The 25,129-nt window shown below is 43.1% G+C and overlaps 1 protein-coding gene and 1 long non-coding RNA gene across 2 annotated transcripts; one reads left to right on the top strand and one right to left on the bottom strand.

The window, feature by feature from the left end:
* Positions 1-3,235: 3,235 nt before the first annotated feature.
* LOC117969797 (uncharacterized) lies at positions 3,236-5,460 on the bottom strand. Its single transcript, XR_004662674.2, has 4 exons — positions 5,026-5,460; positions 4,075-4,106; positions 3,887-3,978; positions 3,236-3,287 (listed from the first exon to the last, which is right to left on the bottom strand). It is a non-coding gene; the product is annotated as an uncharacterized LOC117969797 (long non-coding RNA).
* Positions 5,461-13,437: 7,977 nt separating this feature from the next.
* On the top strand, positions 13,438-23,723 carry LOC117435668 (uncharacterized). The gene is made up of 23 exons (XM_059020674.1): positions 13,438-13,533; positions 13,884-13,936; positions 14,176-14,268; positions 14,342-14,466; positions 14,574-14,717; positions 15,464-15,541; positions 16,602-16,772; positions 16,904-17,000; positions 17,270-17,493; positions 17,840-17,993; positions 18,156-18,364; positions 18,483-18,600; positions 19,421-19,623; positions 19,882-19,999; positions 20,486-20,655; positions 20,982-21,079; positions 21,330-21,463; positions 21,579-21,626; positions 21,783-21,966; positions 22,458-22,593; positions 22,902-22,989; positions 23,122-23,220; positions 23,587-23,723. The coding sequence occupies exons 1-23, from the start codon at positions 13,502-13,504 to the stop codon at positions 23,700-23,702; spliced, it is 2,892 nt and encodes a 963-aa protein (XP_058876657.1). The 5' UTR covers positions 13,438-13,501; the 3' UTR covers positions 23,703-23,723.
* The last annotated feature ends 1,406 nt before the right edge of the window (positions 23,724-25,129 follow it).

The following is a 25,129-nucleotide window of genomic DNA, read 5'->3' as shown; positions in this document are numbered from 1 at the left end:
AAGTGCTGTCCACAAGGAAATGTTTATAGAACCAGAATATTAAACAACTCAAAAAAACAAATCGGGCTGTGACCCACTCCGTCATGACTCAATATTGATTATCACCAGCACCCAACATGATTTACTCAGAGGCTCTTGTGGTTTCATCCTCTACCTATTGGTGGGTAACAGGTATGTTATAATGTCTGTCGTCCTCTGTCAGGAGGGTGATCTTGTGCCAGTCCCTCCCACATACATCAGTGAAACTAACTTCAAATTCCTCTGTGCCATACTTGTACAGTCTGAAGGTTTGGATTTGCAGCTGTAATGTGTATCCAAGAAGAAACATCTCAATCTGTAACAACAAAAAAAAAGCCAGATCCTATTCGTAACTTTAAACATTACATTAACAGATTTAAACTTTGACATGTTTTTCAAGGAGTTGTTTTGTACTTTATAAAGACAGTGATTTGGGTGGGCGGAGAGGGGGGAAATGGGTACAGTCAACCTGTCTCTAAGCTGCAAGGGTTAATGCTCTATACTGAGATTTCAATTGAAAGGGCTGGAAGCTTTTTCATGATTTCATCGTAATAAAGTACACAAATAGCCGTGCATTTCAAACATGTGGAAGCAGTTTCCAATTTCACTGATGTTACCTTTCCAGGGATTGTGTAAACACTAGAGCCAGGTTTTAACTAAGCACATTCTAAACAGGTCCTATCATGTTTACATCGACAGAATGCAAAACAACTACTGTACGCCAAGTCACTCAATCACTTTGGAATTGAGAATAGATTTTCTGCTTTATTTCAAGGCTTAGTTTACCTGCTCAAGTCCACCAGAGTCACCAATGGTGTTCAGGTGATTTAGCATGAAGCTAAAAGGGTCTAAAGATGTGTCCCTTGAGAAAAGGATTGCACAGAAATTGGGGACATCTTGCCCGTGTCTCATGCCCTCAAACATCTCAATGGCCAGGTAGAGCATGAGGAATTTCACTGCCTCGTACATCTTGTACTCGCTTGATTCATCCATGAACAGGAGCTTGCAGGCCTTTTCACGTGCCTTCTTATCCTTGAGTCCATGAATATCACCCCACTATGGAAAGATTAAAACATTACAACAATCCCATGAAAACTCAGGGGAAACCCAGCTACTTACAGGTTGTAACCCTTTCTTTGGATCTGAATCCCCCTTACAGGAAAATGTCCAACTTACAGAATTTTTAAATGGGTGTTATTTCCCACTAATACAAAACAAAGCTGTATTTAGTAATATATTATATATAGTTAAAATGGTAAAATAAAACAAAAAACACACAACAATGCATGCATTGACTTCAACTTGCTGAAATGCAAATATGCTGATAAGACAAGTACACTTCTACAGTATGCATGTGCATTTCTGTGGAAGTGTCCAAAGCTGCAGCAACATGTGAATCTATCTACAATGTAGTGTACATTTTACAAATAAAGTGCCTTAATTATCACAACTGCATAGGAAGTGTGAAGTTACTTGCTACACTTTAAGTGACTGTTTAGAACAACCGCTCAGTGTTTCTCAAACTGGTTTCTCTCGGGGAATTTCTCTTGAGGAAACATTGAAAAAGTCGGAGTGTGTTAAACATATCACGTCTGTGTATGCACATGAATGGAGAATGCCACTTGCCCTGCACTGAGAAAAGTGTTTCTATAAGACCCCTGCTAAGTCTGGTCTGAACTAAGAGGTAAATTGTTTACCCCTCTATGACTGCATTATCAAACAAAATAAAGACTGATAGACTGATACCCTATTCACACTACCTACAGTACTGGACATAACTTCAATTCAAAATGTAAGGATTGTGCATTGTTTGACATAAAATGGACAAACCTTTTAGGATTTGTCACAAAATAAACAATTATTTGTAGATTTAACCATTTACTTCTAAAACAACAACAATGGTGATAGAGGGCTTGGTGACTGCCATGTCTTCCAGACCAGGGATTCTCAAACTGGGGCCTGGGGATCAGCAAACATTACCCAGGGGGTTCCCGCAAGATTCTGGAAACTGCTACTTTTGTACAAGAGTATACAAATGCTCTTTGACTGTAGTCGTGAAAGACCAGCTGTCACAAAGACGGCCAGAGTGGGTTGCGTCAGACCAGAAAGGAATTCAAACACAGAGACGGTGGTTGTGATGAGCTGAGTGCAATGGCTGCACTCAGCGTTTAATAACAAAATAAAAGGTTTAAACAACGGAATACAAAACAGGACATGGCACTTGACGCCAAAATAAACAGACAGACAAAACGACTGACACTAACACACAGGTGAAACGGAGACGAACAAACACGGTGAGAACAAACACTTATATTTACGATCTTTCACTTTTAATTACTCCTCTCTCTCTCACCCGTTCTCCTCTTCCGAACACCCAACCCCCACTGAGTGCTACGTGTCTCTATATATACACTGTTGTGCTGGGATTCAATTACTAATGAATTATTCACTTGAATCCCAGCACGTGAATTAATTCTGTGCAACCCCGTGCTCACATATTACATTTAACCAGCATGTGAAGTGATTTGTGCTCTCCTTGTGCCTAAATACAAATCTACACTTTTTAAATACACGTGAAACACAGACCCTTTTATATCCCGTGTACCAATCTATACACCAACATTAACATACGCACGCATACATACACAGAACACACAAATGCACACAGGGGCGGGGCACTTTGCCACACCAGCCTTGGGATTTTATGCAGAATCTACTGTACATAATACACAGACTTGAATTTTGTCAATTTCTTGGCTTTATTCTACAGTGATCTGACTGTTGTGGTGGTGAGAGAGGCTTCTCAGGGAGCTACACAGCACCAATAAAACATGAGAAAAGAAAAAAAGTTATCCTCTAGAACACTACAGTAAAAAAAGGAATACTTCATGCTATCTACATTTTCATTAATGTCTCAGAAAATAATTCCAAAAACTAAAGTTTGGTTGTAGTTGAAAAATGACATTAGTTCATAAGACCAGGACAAAAAAAAAATCAAACAAGAAACTGCTGTCCAAAATTATTCAAAACACATATAATAGTTATAAAAACAGGTATGAATTAAAAAAAAAATATATAGGAATATGAATATGTACCAATATACAGCCACCTTTCTTTAAAAAGGTACCTTTGTGATATCTTGCTCTTTCATCCAGGATGGAAAGGGTATGCCATTGCTGAGCACCTGAAACAGTGTCGCTCTCAATGCACACTAGTTGTCTCCACGAAATGTACCTGATATTATGTACCCTGTAGATTTCTCCATAGGCCTGAAAACAGATCATGGAGACCACAATGATAAACAAATGACCATGCATCTAAAGCTGTATTAGAGGGGTTCAATACAACAACAAGAAGTTGAAGGAAATTCCCCAATGAAAATGTCATGAATTACATTAACATGCATACTAACTGCTATACTAAGATTACTTCCAAGCACATCTGAGAAAATGCTTCTTGTATTTATCATCGACTCCCTCAGATACATTTATGGTAACAACACTGCACCCATTCGCCCCTACTGACAACCTGATTCCAGTTTGGAATACAGGTGGTGGGTACTAAAGCCAGGTTGATATTGGACTATTTTTTACTGTGGAAACTTAGGTTGACATCCCTGATTATTGACAAGAGACACGACTCATCTGAAAGATGTTCGTTACATTGTACTTGTTAAATAAACAAACTCCCGCATGAACGTTCATAGAGTGCTGTGTTTGTATTATTGAAGATGCCTGTAGACAACTAACTCACTCGGTTAATTGGCCATCCACATTCATGGAATAACAACAGTGAACTTTTAGATAGTCATGTATTTAATGGGTTATAATTGAGTAGCATGGGGAGGATTCTGTAGGATTGTTTATACCTTCCTTATTTGATCAGCATGAGGTGTCATTCCTTTCCATTCCAGTTCACAGTATTCTAGTAGGTCCATTGCTGGGGTTACACTGAGACTTTCTGACACCAGAGGAGAGAAAAAAACACTAAAGTGCTACACAGCATCAATGCAGACACAGATATACAATTCTGAATCATACATGAAAGAATTCTTACTTTTGGTCATCCCTGGGAAACATCCTTTGTAACTGAAATGAAAGAGGAAAGGCTAAGTCAGTATATCCCCATACTTTAAATTGAGGTGAGCAAAGATGTTCTGGGACTTGGGTGGTTCGGGATAACACATTTCCTGGAGGTTCAGGTCCCTGGCTTATTGTAAGATATGCTGTGAAGTGTCTTGTTTGGTTATAAATCATTGTGTGTTTCCTGCCCTTGGTGTCTATTGTTTGTAATGTTTTTTAATAGGATATGAACTATAGAAAGTACAGTGCCAACATGATAAAAGCAATCCCAGTAAATATTCCCAATTATGCACAAACAGCCATCAAAACCCAAAAGATCTATAAAAGGAATTTTGTTTTTTTAATGATGTCACTACAAGGTTTTGTTTTTTTTCCTATATAATCCAGGATCTAAGAGGAATGGTCATGAAGTGGAATGTTGCAAGTAATAAAACACTGCTGTACATGTTCCGTTTTTAATTTACTGCACTGAAATACCAGTGTTGTCTGTGACACAGCTCCTGAGTGCCTTCTGACAGATCCTAGTAGCACACACATAAGACATGGAATTAAATCAAAAGGAAACTTGTTGTGTATTGATGATGTTGTCTGGCTATGCCTTAAGATAAGGATCTACTGTAACATGGGGAATACATTATGAATATAAAATAAAGGTTTTAAATATTAATTAAATGGAATAAAGCGTTTCCTCATTTGCCCTTTGTCTACACAATTATCGAGCGCCAATAAATAACAAGTGGACAGTCTGATTTAATTTAGAAACTCAAACTAATCAAACTAACTAAAACCACTCATATGGTATTTTATACACGATCATTTTGATTTCATTTCCTGGTTTCCATAGAAATGTGTTATCTCTGCAGTGAATTGTGCGTTTGTGTCCTGGGCAAGATTTAACCTGTAACTAAACTCCACAAATAAATACCTCTCCCAGTATGCACAGCGGTAGATGATTCAGTAAAAGAGATATTCCAAAAACCAGGCAGGATATTCAAAAACCAGTGTTATTGCATTGAAATCGTGGTATAGTAACGAGAGCTTTAGTAGCAATGCTTTAGTGTTAATTAAATGAATCTGTTAATGCTTTGAAATTGAGTCGATGAGGTTGTTAATTAACTTATTTCTCGTTAAAAAGCTTAATTGTCGCAGGCCAAATACATCACGTCCTGTCTCAACGACTAAATAAGGGGAACTCGTTAATCAAAATGCATGCTAACGAGATCAAGAAAAATGAATGGAAGCAGAATTTATGGAAACTACCAGCGAGACGGCTTTCTGACCAGCAGCAGCCAAATGGAAATGAAATAAAAAAATAATGTGAATATCTATTTTTTGTATAATTTGTAAACTTCATTTAAAATTGTGCATTGTGTCATGCAGAATGTACATTTATTTAGATAACTTCACATATAAAATGCTGATTTACGATTATCTGGCATGTGGGTAAAAATCGGAGGGCACGGATTTAAAAAAAAAAAAAAAACTTTTTGTATTTATTTTTTGTGGGGGGTGGGGGTAAGCCATCTATCTATATTGGTTGGAATTTATTTTCTTATGCTGACATCTACTTTTGTATGTATTTTAGTATGTACGATTGTAGGCTATAAATACATATATTTGAAGTGTCATTTGTGTTTGTAGTTGTTAGTTATTGTACATGTCTACCATGTGTGTAACACTTCATTATACATTTATTAAGCTTTTAAAATTAGGACCGAACACCCAAACCCAGTACATAATGTATTTACAGTTAATTGTTTGGTGAATTCCTCTAATCACGCATATTCTCATTACATTACAAATACGTTACGCAAAATCCATGTCAATGATCTCGATCACATTAGGTATTCCATGCATGTCCATGGCGATATCTTTTGAAAGCAAACCCCATATTGCACTTTTTAGCTATTAGCTGGGGGCAGTTCAAATCCTAACCAGAAGGGCGCTCTAACCCACTGTGGATCTTTGCATATCAGACAGTGAAATTTGGTCAAGCCCTTCAGATAACACCAAAAAAGTCTACACGAAACGATTCATTCTCACCGAGGTGCATTTATTTATTTTACTAGTGTAATAAATGACGCAAACTTCGATTAATCGATTGCTATGACGTTTTGGAAAATGTGTGTGAAAATAACCTGTCTGAAGTCTAGACGCCCTGATAATAAGTTCAAATAACTATACCTTGTTTTCTTATTACATTTTTCATATTTAATTTATTTAAGTTTTCTTTTGTCGAACATTTCAACAACTGCTTGTGCTTTGTTGGAACATACATTTAGTGATTTTTTTTTTTTTTTTTTTTTTTTTACTAGATACAAAATTGGTATTTAAAACCCAAGCAATATTGAATCAAGAATTACAGCCTCTTGAACCACCAGGAAAACAACCACGCAACCAGTTTCGACCGCCAGCTATTGTTGAAAAATCCAACAAGGATCCTACGTCGAATTAAATAAAATAAATATAGCCTAATATCACTACTAATTTCGGCGTACTTTATAACTGTTAATCTATTTTAGTTGAAAAAACTAAAATAGATTAAAATAGATTAATTAAAATAGAACAAATGTACACCAAAACACAAATAGGTTTCTGACACGTATTGTTATATTTGAAAATAAATATTTTTAAATATGCACAATTGATTTTATTGGACTGTTTTCAGTAAAATATAAAATAAAATAACCCAGATATATATATATATATATATATATATATATATATATATATATATATATATATATATATATATATATATAAACAACTGCATATTATTGAATAGACTTCAGGCGCCCCCTGTCCCCTAATTTGTGAACTGCAATATATTCTTTACCAATAGATTTATTGTACATCTTCCCACACCACTCAATTGTTATTGTGTTATGAATGTATTAAAATTGAATAGTTTTGCGTGCGAAACAATTATACTTACCTGTGTAAATGTGCTATAGTCCAAGTAACGGGAGAAGAATGCTGAGTCGACAAACAAACAAAAAAAAGTTGTTAAATGAAGACCCGGGAATGGATGTTTTTTCATTGCCGACCTGATAGATTTTGTTTCTTGCTATTTCAGTTGTGATTTGAGGATAAAGCAGTTCAAAAATAATATCACAGTAACTGCTATTCAGAATACACAACAGCCGGAACAATTATCGGTACCTGTAGGCTACTCCTCAATACGAGCAAATAACAATACGCTGTGCTAGCTCTGCTGGCTGTGTTTCAGTGTGCAAGAGACTCTACACAGCTGAGAATATGTCAAATCGCTGGAAAGCATGCAAAGGTCATAAAAAGACGCTCTTCTTTCTCCGTTACAACCACCACGTATGTGCCAAGGCAGTCTTGTTTTCAAACCGTGTAAACAAACGTACAGCAGTTATTTCCAACTACATGGCGACCACGTGTTTGTGTCAAATAATGTATAGAAAAGGTAATATCGGTAATACTCTATCAATCGTATTGTGCCTGCCTCCTTTTCATTCCTTATGTAATTCTTTCACAGTCAGGGATGGGCAGTATTGAACATACATGTAATTGAAATACGTATTTTCATTGCATTTGTATTTTTGTAATGTGTAATGCAAATGCTAATGTATAAGTCTTTTGTATTGAAAAATATACATGCCTGAGTATTTTGTAATTTCAAAATACTCAAAAATGACATTGCTGCTATGCCACCCGGAGCTAAGTTCATTTCAGGATTTCCGATGCAAACAAACTTTTTGCTGTGAGAACACAACAACATAGAGTTTTGTAAACAACGTTTTCTATACAAAAATATGTATTTTTGTTTTTTCTGAAAGGGAGTGTTTTGAACGTATGCCCGTTACACTCAGTGTGTTAGCAATTTACATTCAAAACACTAGTCTTTTATGCCGTGGAGTGTTTTGGGCGTCCTATTTTGTAGAGTTATTATGTAAACTACGCCACCTTGTGGCTTATTGTTATACCACATTACGCTATGCATGCTAGTTACTGTTTTACCTTGGGCCTGTGCGTTGTCACGGGGTTCAGCATGGTTCTATACACAAACAGCTTGTCGTGTCTTTATTACAACACGTGAAACATGGTGTCAGAAGTGGCTAGACACAAAATAAAGCCACTTGTTTAAAGGACAGCGCTTTCAGAGCACGGTGACCGCATGGACTTGTGAGTAGCAGCCAAGGACTGTGTTGTTTGTAGAATTTGCAGTACTGCTGACTGGAAGCTCAGAGAGGCAAGCGATAAGCATCATGGCAACTGCCAACAGCATCCCACCCCCCGAGGGAATGGAAATGAGCGGCGATTGGAGCGGCAGCTGGGAAAATTTCCGAGCGGAATTTGAAGATTATTCCTCAGCAATAGGTTTGGATGAGAAGTCTGCAGAAGTACAAGCGGCTGCTCTGAGAAGGATGATGGGCAGCGAATGCCGGCATGTTTATAAACATAATCTTAATCTCTCAGCGGAGCAGCAAAAGGATGTTACAGCCGTACTAAATGCATTAGAAGTCTACTTCAGACCCGCAAAAAAGGTGATTTCTGAAAGATATGTGTTTGGCTGCTGCAAACAAGATGAAGGAGAATCGTTTGACAACTTTGTTACGCGACTGAGAGAAAAAGCAGCAACATGTGAATATGGCGTTCTGAGGGATGAGTTAATTTTGGGACAAAATTGTTATTGGCATAGCAAGTGAGAGCACGCGTCATCGTCTCCTACGAGAACGGGGCTTAACCTTGAACACAGCTACTGAAATGTGCCACACAGCGGAGCTCACCCGCAAACGCATGAAAGCCATGGAGCAGGACAGGCAGCAGAGCGACAGTGTCAATACTGCAGTACAGCGGCAGCATATCAGGGCTGGCCATGGGACCAAATCACAGCAAAATAGCCACCTGCTCAGCACCCCTGCAACCAACTCAATATGTAAGCACTGTGGTAATGCACACCAACGAGTGAAAGAGCAGTGTCCAGCTCATGGGAAGACATGCAGGTCTTGTGGAGGCACAGATCATTTTGATAGAGTATGCCTGTCAGGTAAACGACGAACACCAACAAGGAAGCTGCACACCTTAGAGGGCACATCTTCAGATGATGAAGATCCACATAATTTTGAAGGAATTTATAGCAGTGAATGCATTGGTGCTGTGCGGTCCAAAGAAAATAAATGGTTTGTTATTAAAAATTAAATTAAAAATTCCAACCCTGTCAGCTTGATTCTGGGGCAACATGTGATGTAATGAGCCTGAGAGACAAAATGAAATTAGCACCTGGGACCCGACTCCTGCCAAGTGACACTAGACTGAAGTTGTACTCAGGCGAACTGATGAAGTCTCTGGGAATCTTCAGGACAGAGTGTATAATACGTGGACATACACACAAGCTTGAGTTTAAAATTGTGGAAGCCAGTCAGAAACCTCTGTTGTCCGGCTCAACATGTGAGAGCCTGGGTCTGATACAATTCTCCATGCCGAGCTCCACAAGGTGGACCATCACTTGAAGGGATCCTTGACGAAGCAGCTGCTAACAAAGGCGTACGATGATGTGTTTAATGGGCCAGTAGAATCTGTACCAGGAGAGGTTCATTTTGACCTTGACCCAAATGTCTCTCCAGTTCAATGTGCACCACGCAATGTGCCAGTTGCCATCAAGCCGGCAGTAAAGGCTCAGCTAGACAAACATGAAGCAGATGGACATATCGCACCAGTGACTGAACCAACTGATTGGATAAGCAACATGGTAATTGTGAAGAAGTCTGAAAAGCTGAGGATTTGCATAGATCCAAAGTTTCTGAACCAAGCACTGAGGAGATATCACTACATCATGCCAACACTTGGGGATGTCTTGTACAAACTACCTAAAGCACGGGTGTTCACGCTTGTTGATGCGTGTGATGCATTTTTGCAGTGTAAATTAGATGACGAGAGCAGCTACATGACAACTTTCTGGACCCCCTGGGCCTTTTGGAGTTTCTGTAGCACCAGAGGTGTATCAACGTAAACAACATGAGCTCCTAGCTGGGCTCTGTGGAATTGAGCTGATAGCTGATGACATCCTTGTGGTTGGCTGTGGGGATACAGATGAGGAAGCAGAGCGCGATCATGACAGCAAACTGCTGGCACTGATAGATCGCTGCAGGCAAATAAAACTGAGGCTTAGTTTGAAGAAACTGCAATTTAATGTTAAAGAGGTTCGCTTCCATGGCCACATTCTGTCCTCAGAGGGTCTTAAAGCTGACCCTGAGAAGATCAGAGCCATACGGGAGATGCTACAGCCGATGGATGTCAAATCGGTTCAGTGCTTCATTGGGTTTGTCACCTACCTGGCAAAATTCATGCCACGCCTATAAGAGGTTTGATCACATCAAACGCTTGGTCACAGCTACGCCTGTGCTGCAGTATTATGATGTTACAAAACCACTATTCAGAGTGATTCAAGCAAAAGTGGGCTTGGATGCTGCCTACTACAAGAAGGCCAGCCTGTTGCATTTGCATCTAGGGCGCTGACCCCGACTGAGCAAGGCTACGCTCAGATTGAAAAGGAATGTCTGAGCATAGCGTTTGCCTGCCAGGGCTTCCATCACTATCTCTATGGCCACGACGTGATCACTGCAGAAACTGACCATAAGCCATTGATATCTATTTTCAATAAGCCTCTACTGAGCGCACCCAAGCGCCTTCAAAGCATGCTGCTCACATTACAGAACTACAGCCTCAATGTTGTCTATAAACCTGGCCCTGAGATGTACATCAGTGACACACTCAGCAGAGCAACAGCAGCAGATGGCATGTCCAATGCTGAGCAGGAGCGACACACAGTTTGCAGTGTGCAGCAGGAGCAGTATGACATAGCACAGATTAACCAAACTGGCTATTTAAATGTCACGGATCAGCGGTTGCTCCAGATAAGACAGCATACAGAGATTGATGAAAGTTTGCAAGCGCTAAAGTCGGCAGTCTTGGCTGGTTGGCCAGACTTAAAGGAAGAAGTGTCACTCCTTGTGAGAGAATAATGGACATTTAGGGATGAAATAAGCATTCAGAATGGCATACTGTACAAAGGGCCGAGGGTCATCATTCCAAAATCATTAAGACCAGAGATGCTGACACGCATACACTCAAGCCACATTGGTAGGGAAGCATGCTACAGGCAGGCATGCGATACCCTGTACTGGCCCAACATGCAAAATGAGATCAAAGACTTTGTCAGTCGTTGTTCAACTTGCAATGAATATGCACAGCTGCAGCTGAAAGAAACCATGATGTCTCATGTGCTGCCTACACGGCCTTGGCAAAGTGTAAGCATGGACCTGTTCAGCTATGCAGGGCAAGTGTTTCTACTAATGGTTGACCATTACTTTGACTTCTGGGAGACTGAGCTGCTCCCGGACTTGTCTGCTGAAGCCACAATCAAGCGTTGCAAGGCACAGTTTGCACGACATGGCCAACCGGACAGAGTGATCTCAATAATGGACCCCAATTTGCATGTGAGCAATTCAGACGAATTGCAACTGAATGGGAGTTTGAGCATCTTACCTCTTTGCCACGGCACCTGCAAGCAAATGGAAAAGCTGAATCCGCTGTCAAAATAGTGAAGAATCTGTGCAAGAAAGCTTAAGCATGAGGGCAAAGACCCATGGAAAGCCATCCTACATTGCAGGAACACGCCAATTGAGGGCATGGAGAGTAGTCCAGCACAGCGCCTGATGTCAAGGAGGCTGAAGACTTCATCGCCAGTAGCCAACAAGCTACTTGAACCCTGCGTAGTGCCAAGTGTATTAGAGAAACTGCGTCGGAGGAAACAGATCTCCAAATTGACATATGATGTGTCTGCCAAAGACTTACCCGAACTGAACATCGGTGAGCCGATCCATATGAAGCCACTCCCTGGGGATAGGACTGGCCGCTGGGGGCTGGGTACCTGTGTACAGAGGGTTGCGCCTCGCTCTTATCTGGTGGATGTAGAGGGTAACCTTTACCACCGTAATCGCGTGGATCTGCGAGTGGCAGAACAACCAGCTGCACAAGGCTATGGACTGCCTGCACACGACCCAACGGAGGTGCTCACAAACCCCAGTATTGCTAGACCAAGTAAGGAAAGAGGAGAGTATGCAGCTGTTGTTCCAGAGAGCTACGAGGATGAGAATTTCAAGCAAGTTAGCACACCGGTTGGTGTTTCAGGGCCAAGCACACCAGCCAGAGGAGAGTGCAGCACCACATCTGGAGTGAAACAGCTCCCTGCGGACAAGATCCCTGTCTTCTCTCGCAGTGGAAGACAGTTAAGAACACCAGACAGACTCAATTTGTAACTGATCTAACAGCAAAATAATAGGTTACCTGTTTAGGACTTTACAGGAGGGTTCAGTTCAAGTTTGTTTGTGTTTTTTTCTCTCCTTTCTTTTCCTTTTCTGCTCAGAAAGGCATGTTTTTTAAAAAAAGTGTTTATGAATACTACTAATAGTAATCAAACCAAGTGTTATGTAATCGATTGGTCAATTCACTCTTGCTTGTGTCTCCCTTATAGGGTAATTAAGGAAAGTGGACCAATATAAAAAGGGAGATGTTGTAGAGTTATTATGTAAACTACGCCACCTTGTGGCTTATTGATCTAGTTACTGTTTTACCCTTGGCCTGTGCGTTGTCACGGGGTTCATCATGGTTCTATACACAGACAGCTTGTCGTGTCTTTATTACAACACGTGAAACATCCTACACCGGGGTTGTTACAATATTCATTTTACATTTTTAAATTACTACCAATGGATTACGAAGCACTCCAAGGAGATCAAGATGCCTTACCATTTAGTGAAACAACATTTGAGAAGATACAGTAACTGAGAGCATTAATAATTACTTAATAATGTGTATCAAAAATATGTTACGGGTTATTGGTACTAATGGTGCAGTTGTCCACAATGTCACTATTATTGATGGTTCGGTTGCATTTTGGTAATGCCTTAGCTTTAAAGACATTGGGTTGTGCAGATCTACCACTGTGGCACTAAAGTATGAAGCGCTGCGGGTGATTCGGATCAGTGAACCTGTTGGTGAAACACTGGTTCAAGGCTGAAATAGTAAAACGGTATAAATTGCACGCTACTTAGCGCTACTGTATTATGTGTATTTATATTATTAAATACCGTTGTTGTAATCAAAACCCTCTGAAGATTAACCCAACACTCCTCGGCTTTGCCTCGGGAGGGGGCAAATGATAAACACGCTCCTATTTGTCAATAATTAAGATCATTCCAATAAACGGATTATTAAACTCAGGTGCTGCCGCCCCGATTGGATGCAAGCTAATTCAGGCGACTTTATAATCCTGTAACCAGTCACTTCTCTAGCAAGCGAGTATATCGGTTTCTTTATTATAAATACACGCTGTGCAGCTTGTGGGTTGGTGGCTGGCTTTGGCACGAAGGATGGGTATCATGGATTGTAAACTCCTTTTAGGGTGAGTTTGATGTGTTCTAGTGTTTGGTTTGTTTATGTCTTTAATGGCTACGCCGTTTTAGATGCTTGCGTTATTATTATTATTATTATTATTATTATTTCTTACCAGACGCCCTTATCCATGGCGAATTACAATCATAAGCAAATACATTTCAAGTATCACAGTACAAGTAATAATACAATTAAGAGCAAGATAAATACAATGACTTTGCGTTGATGTATTTCATTTCTATATGTTTTGTTCTTGCGTTGCCGTGTAAAGATATGCATTGTCTTGAGTACGCCCGAGTTTGTGTAGGATACAGCGTGTGTCTGAATAACACTTCTTGTATGCATTTTTTTCATCCTCAGAGTTGTGCTGTGTATGCTGTTACCTTTGGATGCGAAGGCGCAAGCGCCACCAGGTAAGTGGCGTTTATTTAATTGTTCCGTGGTCTTTTGTAGCTGCCACTTGACCTGCTTAAACGGGAAGTTTGTCTGAAATGTTACAAGCTGTCTCTGCCCTAGCACGGTCTTGCTCTTAAAAGCTCACTGTATTTGCCGTATAATCAACGTTGTTTTCGTTATTAAAACCGGTTAGTTCTCTGAATTAGTTATTGAACCACTGCAAGTGAGAGTAAGTCTCTCGCCTCTTTGCCCGCAGGGACCTTTGTTAATGAGTGTCGGGACCGATACTTCTGGCTGACTACGAAAAGAAACTTCCTAATTGGAGGGAACTTTCGCTTCGATATCATTGGTAAATATGATTTGATCGGTAACTTGTATTTGCAGGATGCCTCAACATCCAATTAAGCCTTTTTTGTGTTTAGGTAACGACGGCATTCACCCTCTGGACGATAGATACGCCGCATCCTGTGGCTTTACCTACTCTGTTAATATCCCCGGCGACCTGATATTCAGGGCTTCTTTCTTTGCTTGTCACGTCTCCAGCAATGTGAGTCCTGTGCGGTCGCACTTCACACGGCCAGCTCCGTATGTATGGCAACATTATTACAAGCGACAGTGTCGCCTTGTAAACTAATGGCTTTTCTCTCTTTTTAGAGTGATTCGGAGTTTAGCTTGAGGTTCCGTTTCGTTCGCATCGACCAGTTCAGCAGAGAGACTTACTACCCGTTCTCTATGACGTGCAGTACTACCAAGCAGTGGTACCCCCGCGAAATCGTCTGTGAAGAGAACTACATGGAGGTAAGACCTCTCCAGTCCTGGGTTTGACCTGTACTCCCACTAGCTATAATACATTGCCCACAATAATGCCTCACCCTTTGGTCCATTATCCTTCTGCAGATTCTTTTCTTTTTAAACTACCTTTTTGTGCCACTGTGGTACCAGTTTTAATAAAACAATACTTTAATTCAACCAATATTTCCCCATATTTTGTCAACATGTTGCAACTGAAACTGGTTTAGGACAGAATACCAAACAATAATTGAATTACAAGTATTGTAGAATCTCTTTGGAAACCTGTGTGCTTTATTTGGATAACAAATCCAAATTGGTGTGCATTGCCTCTGCTTCCCATATTTGTGCATTTTATTTACAGCATTAAACTGAAGGTGAATTAATGATTCTTTGTGCATTTTTTTTTTTTTCACTAGTAACAATACACAGTATCTGGATGCGTAGTCCTCTACCAAACCCAGTAAACAAATGCAACCTGCCACTGTTGGTGTTGCTAAACTGCAGTGTCCATGATTGTTTACAGTTGTCCCTTGTACTCCTTCAGAAGCTTGTATCAAATTCTCAGCAGACTTATTGCTGCATGGCTTAATTCTATCTGGTTGTGACTTCAGAGCCCAATACCTCTATCAGGGTTCCTCTTGGCTGATCTAGCCATGTACTTCTCAGAAGTGACGGGCTGCTAGATCATCTTTAAGCTATAGGGAGGTCTGAACCTAAATGATTGTATAACGTTATCCCCTTGTCATCTTTAGATATCTGTAAGGAGAAATGTGCCAGTTATTGCTCAGGAGGGGATGGATACTGAAGACTGGCAAGCTGCTCTCCCTGCAGTAAGTTAAGCCACTCCTGTTTTGGTCTGAAGATGTTCATGCAGCATGGCAATTATATAGGGTGCTTACAAGCTGTTATCCAGCTCGCAGTAGCATCTTGTTGGCTGCTGTGAGCAGGACTATTGGCTTGTGTCTTTCTGCAACCTGTCCTATATTGCTAATTTAACAAAAGATATAGCTCATCTTTTAATAACATGATGTCTGATGCTCATGCTGCCATATATGTATGAATGAGCATCAAATGTATCGCTCATATTGGGATAAAATGCATTTGAAAAATGACATGTTGTCTCGGTGCAGTGACTCTACTGTGCTGACCAACAATTGATATTTTACCATCTGAAGTTATGCTAGTCACAGGCTAGCGTGTGTGGCCACTGTTGGAAGCAGTACGCATGCCTTGCACCAGGTTTCGGATGTTGTCTTGTGGAATCCTGGCCCATTCCTCTTGTCATGCCTGGATAAGCATCTGCCTGTTCAGTGGTCTCCGAGCCCTAGAAGCCACAGGCCGCCCAAGTTCATCGCACAAATGTTTAATTGGGCTTGGGTCTGGGGAATAAAGGCATCCATGGCATGACTCTCCCATTGTGCAAGAAAGCTGTCGTGACACGAGCAACATGTGGCCATTCCTGCAAGACCATGCACGTTGGCCTATTAGGATGGGCTTGCAAGAAGGGCACCAAGTGAGGCCTTGGGACTTGATCAACGTATTGCTGTGGAGTCCTGTTTCCATCAATCCCTCACTGGCAGCGGAGTTCTGTAGCAACTAGACCATCACACTTGGACCTCCCCACCGATTGGTCTCTCGTGCACAACCGTGTCCCTAATTGGGTGTATATGAAGTGCCTATGTTTCAGTCCTAGTTTGTCTTCTATGCAGGCTTGTGACTTGCTGCTAATCTATGCAAGTGTGAAATGTCTTTTTAAGCTTCATAACTTGTCTAGCTAAAATCACTCCACACTTTCCCAGTCAACTTGGCTTCTTGCCTCCTACCCCAGTCCCATAAAACCAGACTAGCCCCTAGACCTTCTGACCAGCTGCTGTCTCTCCTGTGTTCCAGGCCCAGGAAGCTATCCTGTCAGTGTGGCAGGTTGTGTTCCACAAGACCGGACAGCCAGCAAAATCCATGAATGCCTCCGTGGCCCAGTCTCGGGGCTACATGATCAACTCCACCTCCAGTAGGATCCTCTTCCGCTCGCCCTATAACATGCCGGAATCAGAAATGCTTACAGTAAGACCTCTCCAAAAGCACTATTAAAATATCGGGTTCTGTTTTTAGCAGAGGTCCATATTGCTCCATCAGTGTCTCCAAGCACACTTGTATTGCTTCTGTGCCTGTGAGTTCATGCCATGTTCTTCCAGGTTAATGGAATCCAAGTGGAAGCAATCCGGGCAACTGTCTTCTACAAGCAAAGGTGGATGCTGCTATTGGTGGACACTTCTGCTGCCTGTACCAAGAGTAAGATCTAAAGCCTGGCTATCTTGCCATGGTCCAGAGGCCATGTAAAACGACTGCCATGGTGTGGTCCTCTTTTTAACTGGACAATTACTAGTGCAGTTACTTCTACTAGGTTACAAAAGGAACATCTCTGCATGCTAGCACTACAGAATTCTACAAACAAGGGCCATGATCATGGCCATATTGATTGCCATCTGCTTGCACTTCCTTTTATACAGAAATTCCTAATGGATACAAGTTTTTAAATCCAACTGTCTTTTCCCTCCTAGATCTTGGCACTTTTGATGGTACACATTTGGCTTGGGTTGCACCCAGAGTCCTCACTCCACTGGTTCTGCATATAGAGAAGTTCCAGGACAAGGGTATTGCCATGGGTGTGGAGGGGGAGCTGCTTGACCTTGCCACTATCCAGAGACGGCACTATGAACTGAAAGTCAATGAGACCTTCATAGGAATCTCTGTTCCTTATGGCGCGGAGGGTGGCTACCTGAAGGTAACGGGGGGGGGGGGGGGGGGGGGCAGGGGGGGAGTTTAGCTCTGGCGTTCCTTCACTGACAACCAGGCAGGTTCTGGATGTGTTGCAGACTCTCTCTACCCCCTAGATCGCGTGCCCTTGGTGTTTCTCTAGATAAGCACTTTGACAGTACACCTGCTTCTGATATCCCAGACACCTGGGAAATGCTCCCGTGGCAGAGTGAAGTTTAGCTGACCCTGAGTAAATCCTGGTTTTAATCTACACATTGGCCAATGACCCTTCCTTTCCAGCCTTGGTTCTGCATGCTTTTAATGGAGTCCACCTCCTGCTTTACTCTTGTGACCATGCCCTTCTGTCTCTTCAGAGTCGTGTTATAAATAACCAGTACAACCGGATCTACGCCATTGACCTGTACCTTGAGCACCAGTGGGCAGATGACCTGTGGGAAGCGACCCAGCACCGTTCTTTCAAGCCAGTCCGCACCCCCTCTATTGCTGAGACCCCCTTTGTCGTCAACAGTGAGTACGCTGCCTGCTTTCCAGCATGGCATTTAATGGCCTTGCTGTGGTGCCAATGTGTAATGCAGTGGGGGACGCCATGGACTAAAACACTAGCCCTGGCTTTAAATCTGTAATGCAAACCCTCCTCCATCTTAACCTCCTAAATGCCTGTGTTTGTAGATACCATCCCAGCAGAAAAGGTCTTCACAGTGACCCTTGGCATCTTCAACCCTGATGTTGAGCTGAAGAACTTCACCATCAATGGGGTTCCTCTGACCCTTCCTGAGGCCATCAACCAAGGCATTGTGCTAACTGAGGTCCAGCACCCCAATGGCACCAAGTCTTTTGTCCTGAAGGTCCCCTTCACCCACCCCCTCATCCCACAAAAGGTAGGGATGAAAGCATGCCTATATGTTGATGGATCGAAAAGCTTAAGACCCAAGCTGTACCGGTCTATTCTCCAGTACAGTTGCTGACTGTTACTTTACACCATTTGTTCTCTGGCAGTATATTGGCAATGGTGTGAGGGAGTTCACCTTGAATATCAACTACACCTTGAACATCATCCCTGAGAATGCGCCTTATTTCCACCCTGCAACCATTGTGTGTCAGATTAAGGATGTCGGTAAGTATTGGGGCTGGGAAGTGTCCCTGAGCACTGACTGATTAGACCAGGGGTGTCAAACTCTGTTCCTGGCGGGCTACAGTGTTTTCTGGCTTTCGTTCCCCCTGAGCTCTCAATTATTTTATTTCTTAGCAGATGCCCTTATCCAGGGCGACTTACAATCGTAAGCAAATACATTTCTTGTGTTGCAGTACAAGTAATACAATAAGAGCAAATTACTTAATGGGTCTAATGATGATTAACTGGACACATTCAACACTTCTCTTCAGGCCTCAATGCTTCATAGGTAGTGTACCTTGAATCCAGTGCATTTCTAAAACCCTCAACTGTAAAAGACCTTAATGTTTGATAATTCAACAAATTATCTCAATTGTTAATTGAGAGTTTTGGCATGACGACCCTCAGGCTGGAGTTGACATCCCTGGACTAGACCAAGTCTCTCAACCAAAGGATTGGTGCACTGGTTGTGTGCCCACCCAGGGAATTCCATCATGAAGGTGTCTCCCCTTTTTTTCTTTTTTTTTTTTTTTTTTCAATTGAGCTAGTTTGCAAGCTCTTGAAAGCCTCCCGGAAATGCTTGCTGCTAGCATGCTGTCACCTTTCTTGGGGATTTGCATACACCTCCCACACTAACAAATATGCACCCCTATTGGCACTTGCTGTTTGAGAGAAATGATGTTCATTAAAGCACTGCTGCCCAAAGAAGACTGCCAGCACTCTGCTGAAGCTTGAACTGTCGACGCCTGACCATTACTGAAGGTGTGGTTGGTAGTTTATTGGCATACACTTCAGGCTCTTGACTCTTCTCTTGCCTCCCCAGTACTTCCTGTGATCAAGGGCTCTTGTACTGAAAAGAGCCTAGTCTTTGAAGTGACGCGTGGGAACATGGACCACCTCTGGGCCATGTACATTGAGAAACACCAGCTTACCTCTGAGCTGGCGGCTCAACGGGGCTACATCCTCACCAACCAGACCAAGTTTATTCTAGAGGTGCCGCTCTTCAGTATCGGCTGCATCTATGAGGTACACATTTCCGGGGGCCATTAGGAATGTACTTGGCAGAGCCTCCCTAGAGGCTGAACTGGGTGTTTTGTAGGATTACATTCTCATTCTGCGTTTGAGGTGTTTTTTTTTCCTTTGTTTAGGTGTGTGTGAGCAAACCTGAGCCTTGTTAAATCTGTAGTTATCCCTGCATGACTAGGTTGGAAAGCCTGCCCCTCTGTTGGTGTGCCATCAAACTGGGATGTTTTTTCCAGTGTCGCTTGTCTCCCTCTTTTCCAGGATATCTCTCTCCGAGGCCTCTTTGTTCGAGTAGAACTGACCCTAATCAATATTGGGACACTCTCGGCAGTGCTGTCAGCTGTACAGCGCTGTCAGTTTCCTACCAAGCAGCTGCTAGGTAAGTAGCTCCCCAAAGTGGGCTTGACTTTCTGTCTTGGTGCTCTGCACCTCCCTGCTTCCATGCCTTGCCATTTTCTACACGTGTTGACTAAACAATTTCTAACATATGCTTTAGTCGTATTCCTGACTCCTTCTCCATTGCTGTAGAGAGTATTCCACTTGATCGCATATTGCTTGCAACAATCCGTAGTGCCACTTGCCCAACTTCTAAATGGTCTACCTGGCCTCTTGGTCTGCGGTCAGGTCTCTATGCATATTGGTGAAGGCTTCTACCAGTACCTGCACCACAGTGTGATCCTTTAGTATTCGGCAGGCTTTGTTTGACCTGAAGCAAAATTAATTCTACAGGGTCCCGCAGCACTTTTGGCCATAGCTGTAGGTATCGTCTCGAGGCCACTTGGTACACGATTTGGTGTGGCAATCTTGAACTGGTTCATGCAGCAAGTTCTCATGGAATGCTTCAACTTCACCCCATTCTCTTCAGTGTGCATGCCTAATGGTGTGATGACGGTGGTGGCTGTCACCATGGAGCCCATACCAGTAGTGGAACCCAGCAAGACCACCCTGCTGGATAAGACCTGCAAACCCAAAGAGTTTGACTCAACCAGGGCTCTCTTCACCTTCACTGTCAACACGTGTGGGACCAGGAGCAAGGTGGGTTTCCTGCATGGTGCTGTAGACTCGTGCAATAGCCCTTTATACAGGTCTTGTATTGGTGGACTGTACTAGATGCAATACATATCCCTAAAAGTGCTGTGGACTAGCCTGGCATGTCTGCCCTAGTAAAAACTACTACAAGATTGCTTCCCCTTGAACTGTTTTTAAAATTGCATGTTTGACAAGTGACAACTCCTGTTTGTGTGTCTTTTTTTTAAATGTGCTATTGGCATACAGATTTCTTTCAAATGGGGCTGCTATTCTAATTTCTAGTAGTGGGTGGGGGCGCTTTGTACTAATGGCTTGATATGGCAATGTTTCAGATTGTGGAGAACTACCTGATCTATGAGAATGAGGTGGTGTATACCAGAGCGCTGTTCCCAGCCAATGCTCCAGTCATCACCAGGGACTCTGAATACAGGTGAGCATGAGGAGTCCTGCACTTCTAGAAGGCCTGAAATGGGCCTACACTGGCACCTCTCGATACTGACTTTTTTTAGACTTGGGGCATGCTGCCCAATAGATAATGGTATACTTCCTGTGAAGATTTAACTCTGAAGGAACCATTTTCCAAATTGGAAGTAATGTGTTTCAACTGCATTTTAAAGACCTTGGTAGACTTATCCAATACTACTCCAATGAAGTGGTTCTGTGCAACGTGTCTCCCGTAGGCTGACCATCCGTTGCCGCTACCCCCTCAACGACACCATGAAATTGCTAGCTGAAAGGAAGGCTGTCCCTGCCCCCTACTCTAAAAAAAGTCTTGGATCCCTGGAGTTCTATCCTTACAGCTCTGAGCAGAGAGGTATGGCTTCTAGTGCCTAGTTTTAACTTGCCCGGTCCCGGGACAGTGTTGGTCAACTTTTATCCTGACTACCAGTATCCACCTACTACTATGACTCCATTTCTTGATTTCCCAGGCCCCAAAGCCAGAGACGTTCTGAATCTGAAGGCCCGTCTAGCAAGAGGTTGGTACCTGGTACACCCCTTCATACCCACCTACCTTTAATGGCCAGGTTCTGTAGTCTTTCATCCATAACCCACCAGGAATGGTGGCTGTACACAATGCGCTTTAAAAGCATAGCAGTGATGGGCGCTCAGTCAACCTTTCTCCTTCCCGCCAGATGTGACCTTCTCCCAGTTCTATCGGGAGTTCCCAGTGTCCAAGTCTGGGCTGGAGCCCTTGTTCCTGGAGGTTGTGCTCCTCCACCACCAGAACCTGGCTGACCACCTCATCCTGCGGGACTGCTGGGCCACAGAGACCCCTGAACTGGACGCCACCCCTCAATGGGACCTGGTCACTGACGGGTAAGGGGGTGGGGGTGACGAGAGTAAGCAGGCAGATGGTATTGAGCTGGAGTTTCATTGTCATTTATGCCAGCTTTTAAAATGTGTGCTTGGTAGCGGTCTAAACTTTACTTGCTACTCTTACTATGCTGTAGACTTGCAGTAACTTGCATTGCATGATAACCTGGATGCCTAGATAGACGTGACTTGTGACCTGGCAAAGGCCTTTTCAGCATTGCAATGGGCTTTGGTTTCATATTCTGAAATGAGTTGCATTTGCCTTGATTGGTGTTCATCTATTATATGGTAGAAAACACACCATGGCAGTTTCCCTCTGATGGGAACTGCATGTAGAACACACTTGGAAGTCTTTTGGAGGCTTCCTAATGTGCTAGGATTCAGTAGTTTCCTAAAATGAATACCTCTGTCCTGTACTTCAGCCCTCGAGCTCCATGCCACGAAACCCAGTGTGCGATTGCCTCCAATGTCGTCGTCTCCTCCTTTTTCTGCAGCTGCCTGGTCAGTGGCGACTCCTACAAGACCCGGTTCCACCCAGTGTCTGCCAGCGCTCTCACCAAGAGCCCCCACCACCTCAAGAGGCTTGAGGTCCAGGCTCAGTCTGTTGCAAACCATGCCCTGTGGCAACAGGTTGGTAACTTTTTTCAGTGAGCTCAATCCGAGCCTTTTGATCTGCATTCTCACCCTCGGGTTAATACACGGCCATCTACTCTAGGTTTGGGGTGGGGGAGGAAAGCTCCCATGTCAAACGATAGTTTAAACCTCCATCTAGACCCTGAAGTAGCTCCCTATTTGAACTGGTGTGGAATGACTCCAAGGTCAGAAATGGGCAGTCCTGCTCTAGAAATGGCTTTCTATAGGCTGACATATTGGTTGGCTGTGTATGAGGCTGAACTAGGGCTCTAACACTGTCGTCTGACCTTTTTTGTGTTTTGCAGATGTACTTCCACTGTCTAGCTGTGGTTTGTGCTTCTGAAAAGGCAGGTGTCTGCAATAAGACCTGTATCGCTGGAGACAAGAGATCAGGTAGGCAGGGTGTATCTGACCTCTCCTGCAGTGGATATATGATAGCCATTTGTATGTTCTATAGACTCCCAATTTGCACTTTTTTTTTTTTTTTTTTTTTTGGATCTAACTCTTTTGGGCTATGTCTTCCAGCCCGCAGTGTTGAGCTGGCTGACTCTGTCAAAGGCTATATTTCTGCTGGACCAGTCCAAATTGTTCCTGAGGGGGAAGTTGCCAGTGTTCAAGCAGCTGGTAAGCAGTAAAGCACCAAGACACTAATCCCCTGCCTGCCCTGTAATTGCGTTCCTTTGCATGGTGATGAAGGTTAGGAAACTGCTGCCATTTTGGCTTTTGCATGGGAAGCTTTGTGTATTGCACCAAAGGGGAATCTGCAGGGGCTGTAGTTTTGCGACCTCTTCTGTTGCAAGTTTTAGCCAAACAAATGCTTGTCCCAGGCACGCTACATAATGTAACCAGTAGCTGTGCTTTCAAACTAAGCCCTCCAGGCTAACTAGCTCTGCCTCTTGTACCCAACACTTGCATCTCTTCCCCCAGTACACACGTTGGGTATTGTGTAGCTTCCTCAGGGTCCTAATGCTTGCCATTGTCTGCTTTCAGGTGCGACTCCTCCTCTGGTCCCCTATATTCCAGTCTTGGGAGTTGCAGTGGGAGTCCTTCTACTTGCTGTTGTAGTGTTTGCTGCCAAAGCTATGAGATGTTGGGTTTCTATTTAATAAAAATCTTTGAATGTGAAATTGTCTCGTGTGGCTAGCTTTCCCATTTGCATCGGTCAATGGATCTGAATTAACTGGGGTATTGGATGGCTAAAATGATGCCTGCAGTCTTATTCAGCTAACCTTTGAATGTCCTTTTTCGATAACTTGCTTTACCATGAGAGGATTCTGCTGTTGGCTCACTAAATGATGCTTTAAACCTTTTGGTTTTCAGCCATGAAGTAAAGAGGGTTATTATTTATTTCTTAGCAGACGCCCTTATCCAGGGTGACTTGCAATCGTAAGCAAATTTCAAGTGTTACAATACAAGTAATACAATAAGAGCAAGAAATACAATAACTTTTGTTCAAGCAAAGTATAAGTGTGTCAAACCACAATTCGATAATACAGCAGATAGTTACATCAGGATATGATTAAATACAAAGTACTACAGGTTAAACACTTGGCAGATTACAGTATTCTGAAGTACAGGATTAAATGCAGTAAAATAGGGGGCAGATAAGAGCAAAATAAAGCACATTTACATGAAGGGTGATAGTGTCCCAGGATACAAACAGAGGAGTTCTACAGGTGCTGTTTGAAGAGGTGAGTCTTAAGGAGGTGCCGGAATGTGGTCAGGGACTGGGCAGTCCTGACATCTGTAGGGAGGTCATTCCACCACTGCGGAGCAAGGGTGGAGAAGGAGCGGGCTCTGGAGGCAGGGGAGCGTAGCGGAGGTAGAGCTAGTCTTCTAGTGCAGGCGGAGCGGACAGGTCGAGGGGGGGTGTAGGGAGAGATGAGGGTCTGGTGGTAGCTGGGTGCAGTCTGGTCAAGGCATCTGTAGGCTGGATGCGAGCGGTGATCGGGAGCCAGTGGAGCGAGCGGAGTAGCGTGTGCAAAGCGAGGCAGAGAGAACTCCAGGCGGGCAGCAGAGTTCTGGATGAGCTGGAGCGGACGGGTGGCGGACGCAGGGAGGCCAGCCAGGAGGGAGTTGCAGTAGTCTAGGCGGGAGAGTACCAGGGCCTGGACCAGGAGCTGGGTAGCATAGTTGGTGAGGAAGGGTCGGATTCTTTGGATGTTGCTCAGGAAGAATCGGCAAGTGCGTGCCAGAGTGGAGATGTGCTGGGAATAAGAGAGGCAGGGGTCCAGGGTGACTCCACGGTTCTTAGCTGAGGAAGAGGGAGAGAGTGTGGTAGATTCCAGAGGAACAGAGATGGAGAGATCAGAGGAGGAGGGAAAGAAAAGGAGGTCAGATTTAGAGAGGTTGAGTTTGAGGTGATGCGAGTGCATCCAGGAGGAAATAGCAGACAGACAGGTAGAGATACGGGAGGAGATGGTGGAGTCAGAGGTGGGGAAGGAGAGGAAAATCTGAGCATCATCAGCATAGAAATGGTATGAGAAACCATAGGATGCGATGAGGGGGCCCAGGGAGCGGGTGTAGAGAGAGA

Source organism: Acipenser ruthenus, chromosome 3 (assembly GCF_902713425.1).
Source record: "Acipenser ruthenus chromosome 3, fAciRut3.2 maternal haplotype, whole genome shotgun sequence".
In the NCBI taxonomy this organism is placed as follows: Eukaryota; Metazoa; Chordata; class Actinopteri; order Acipenseriformes; family Acipenseridae; genus Acipenser; species Acipenser ruthenus.
Note: the sequence above shows the minus strand (reverse complement) of the source record. Positions and strands in the feature narration are given on the sequence as shown.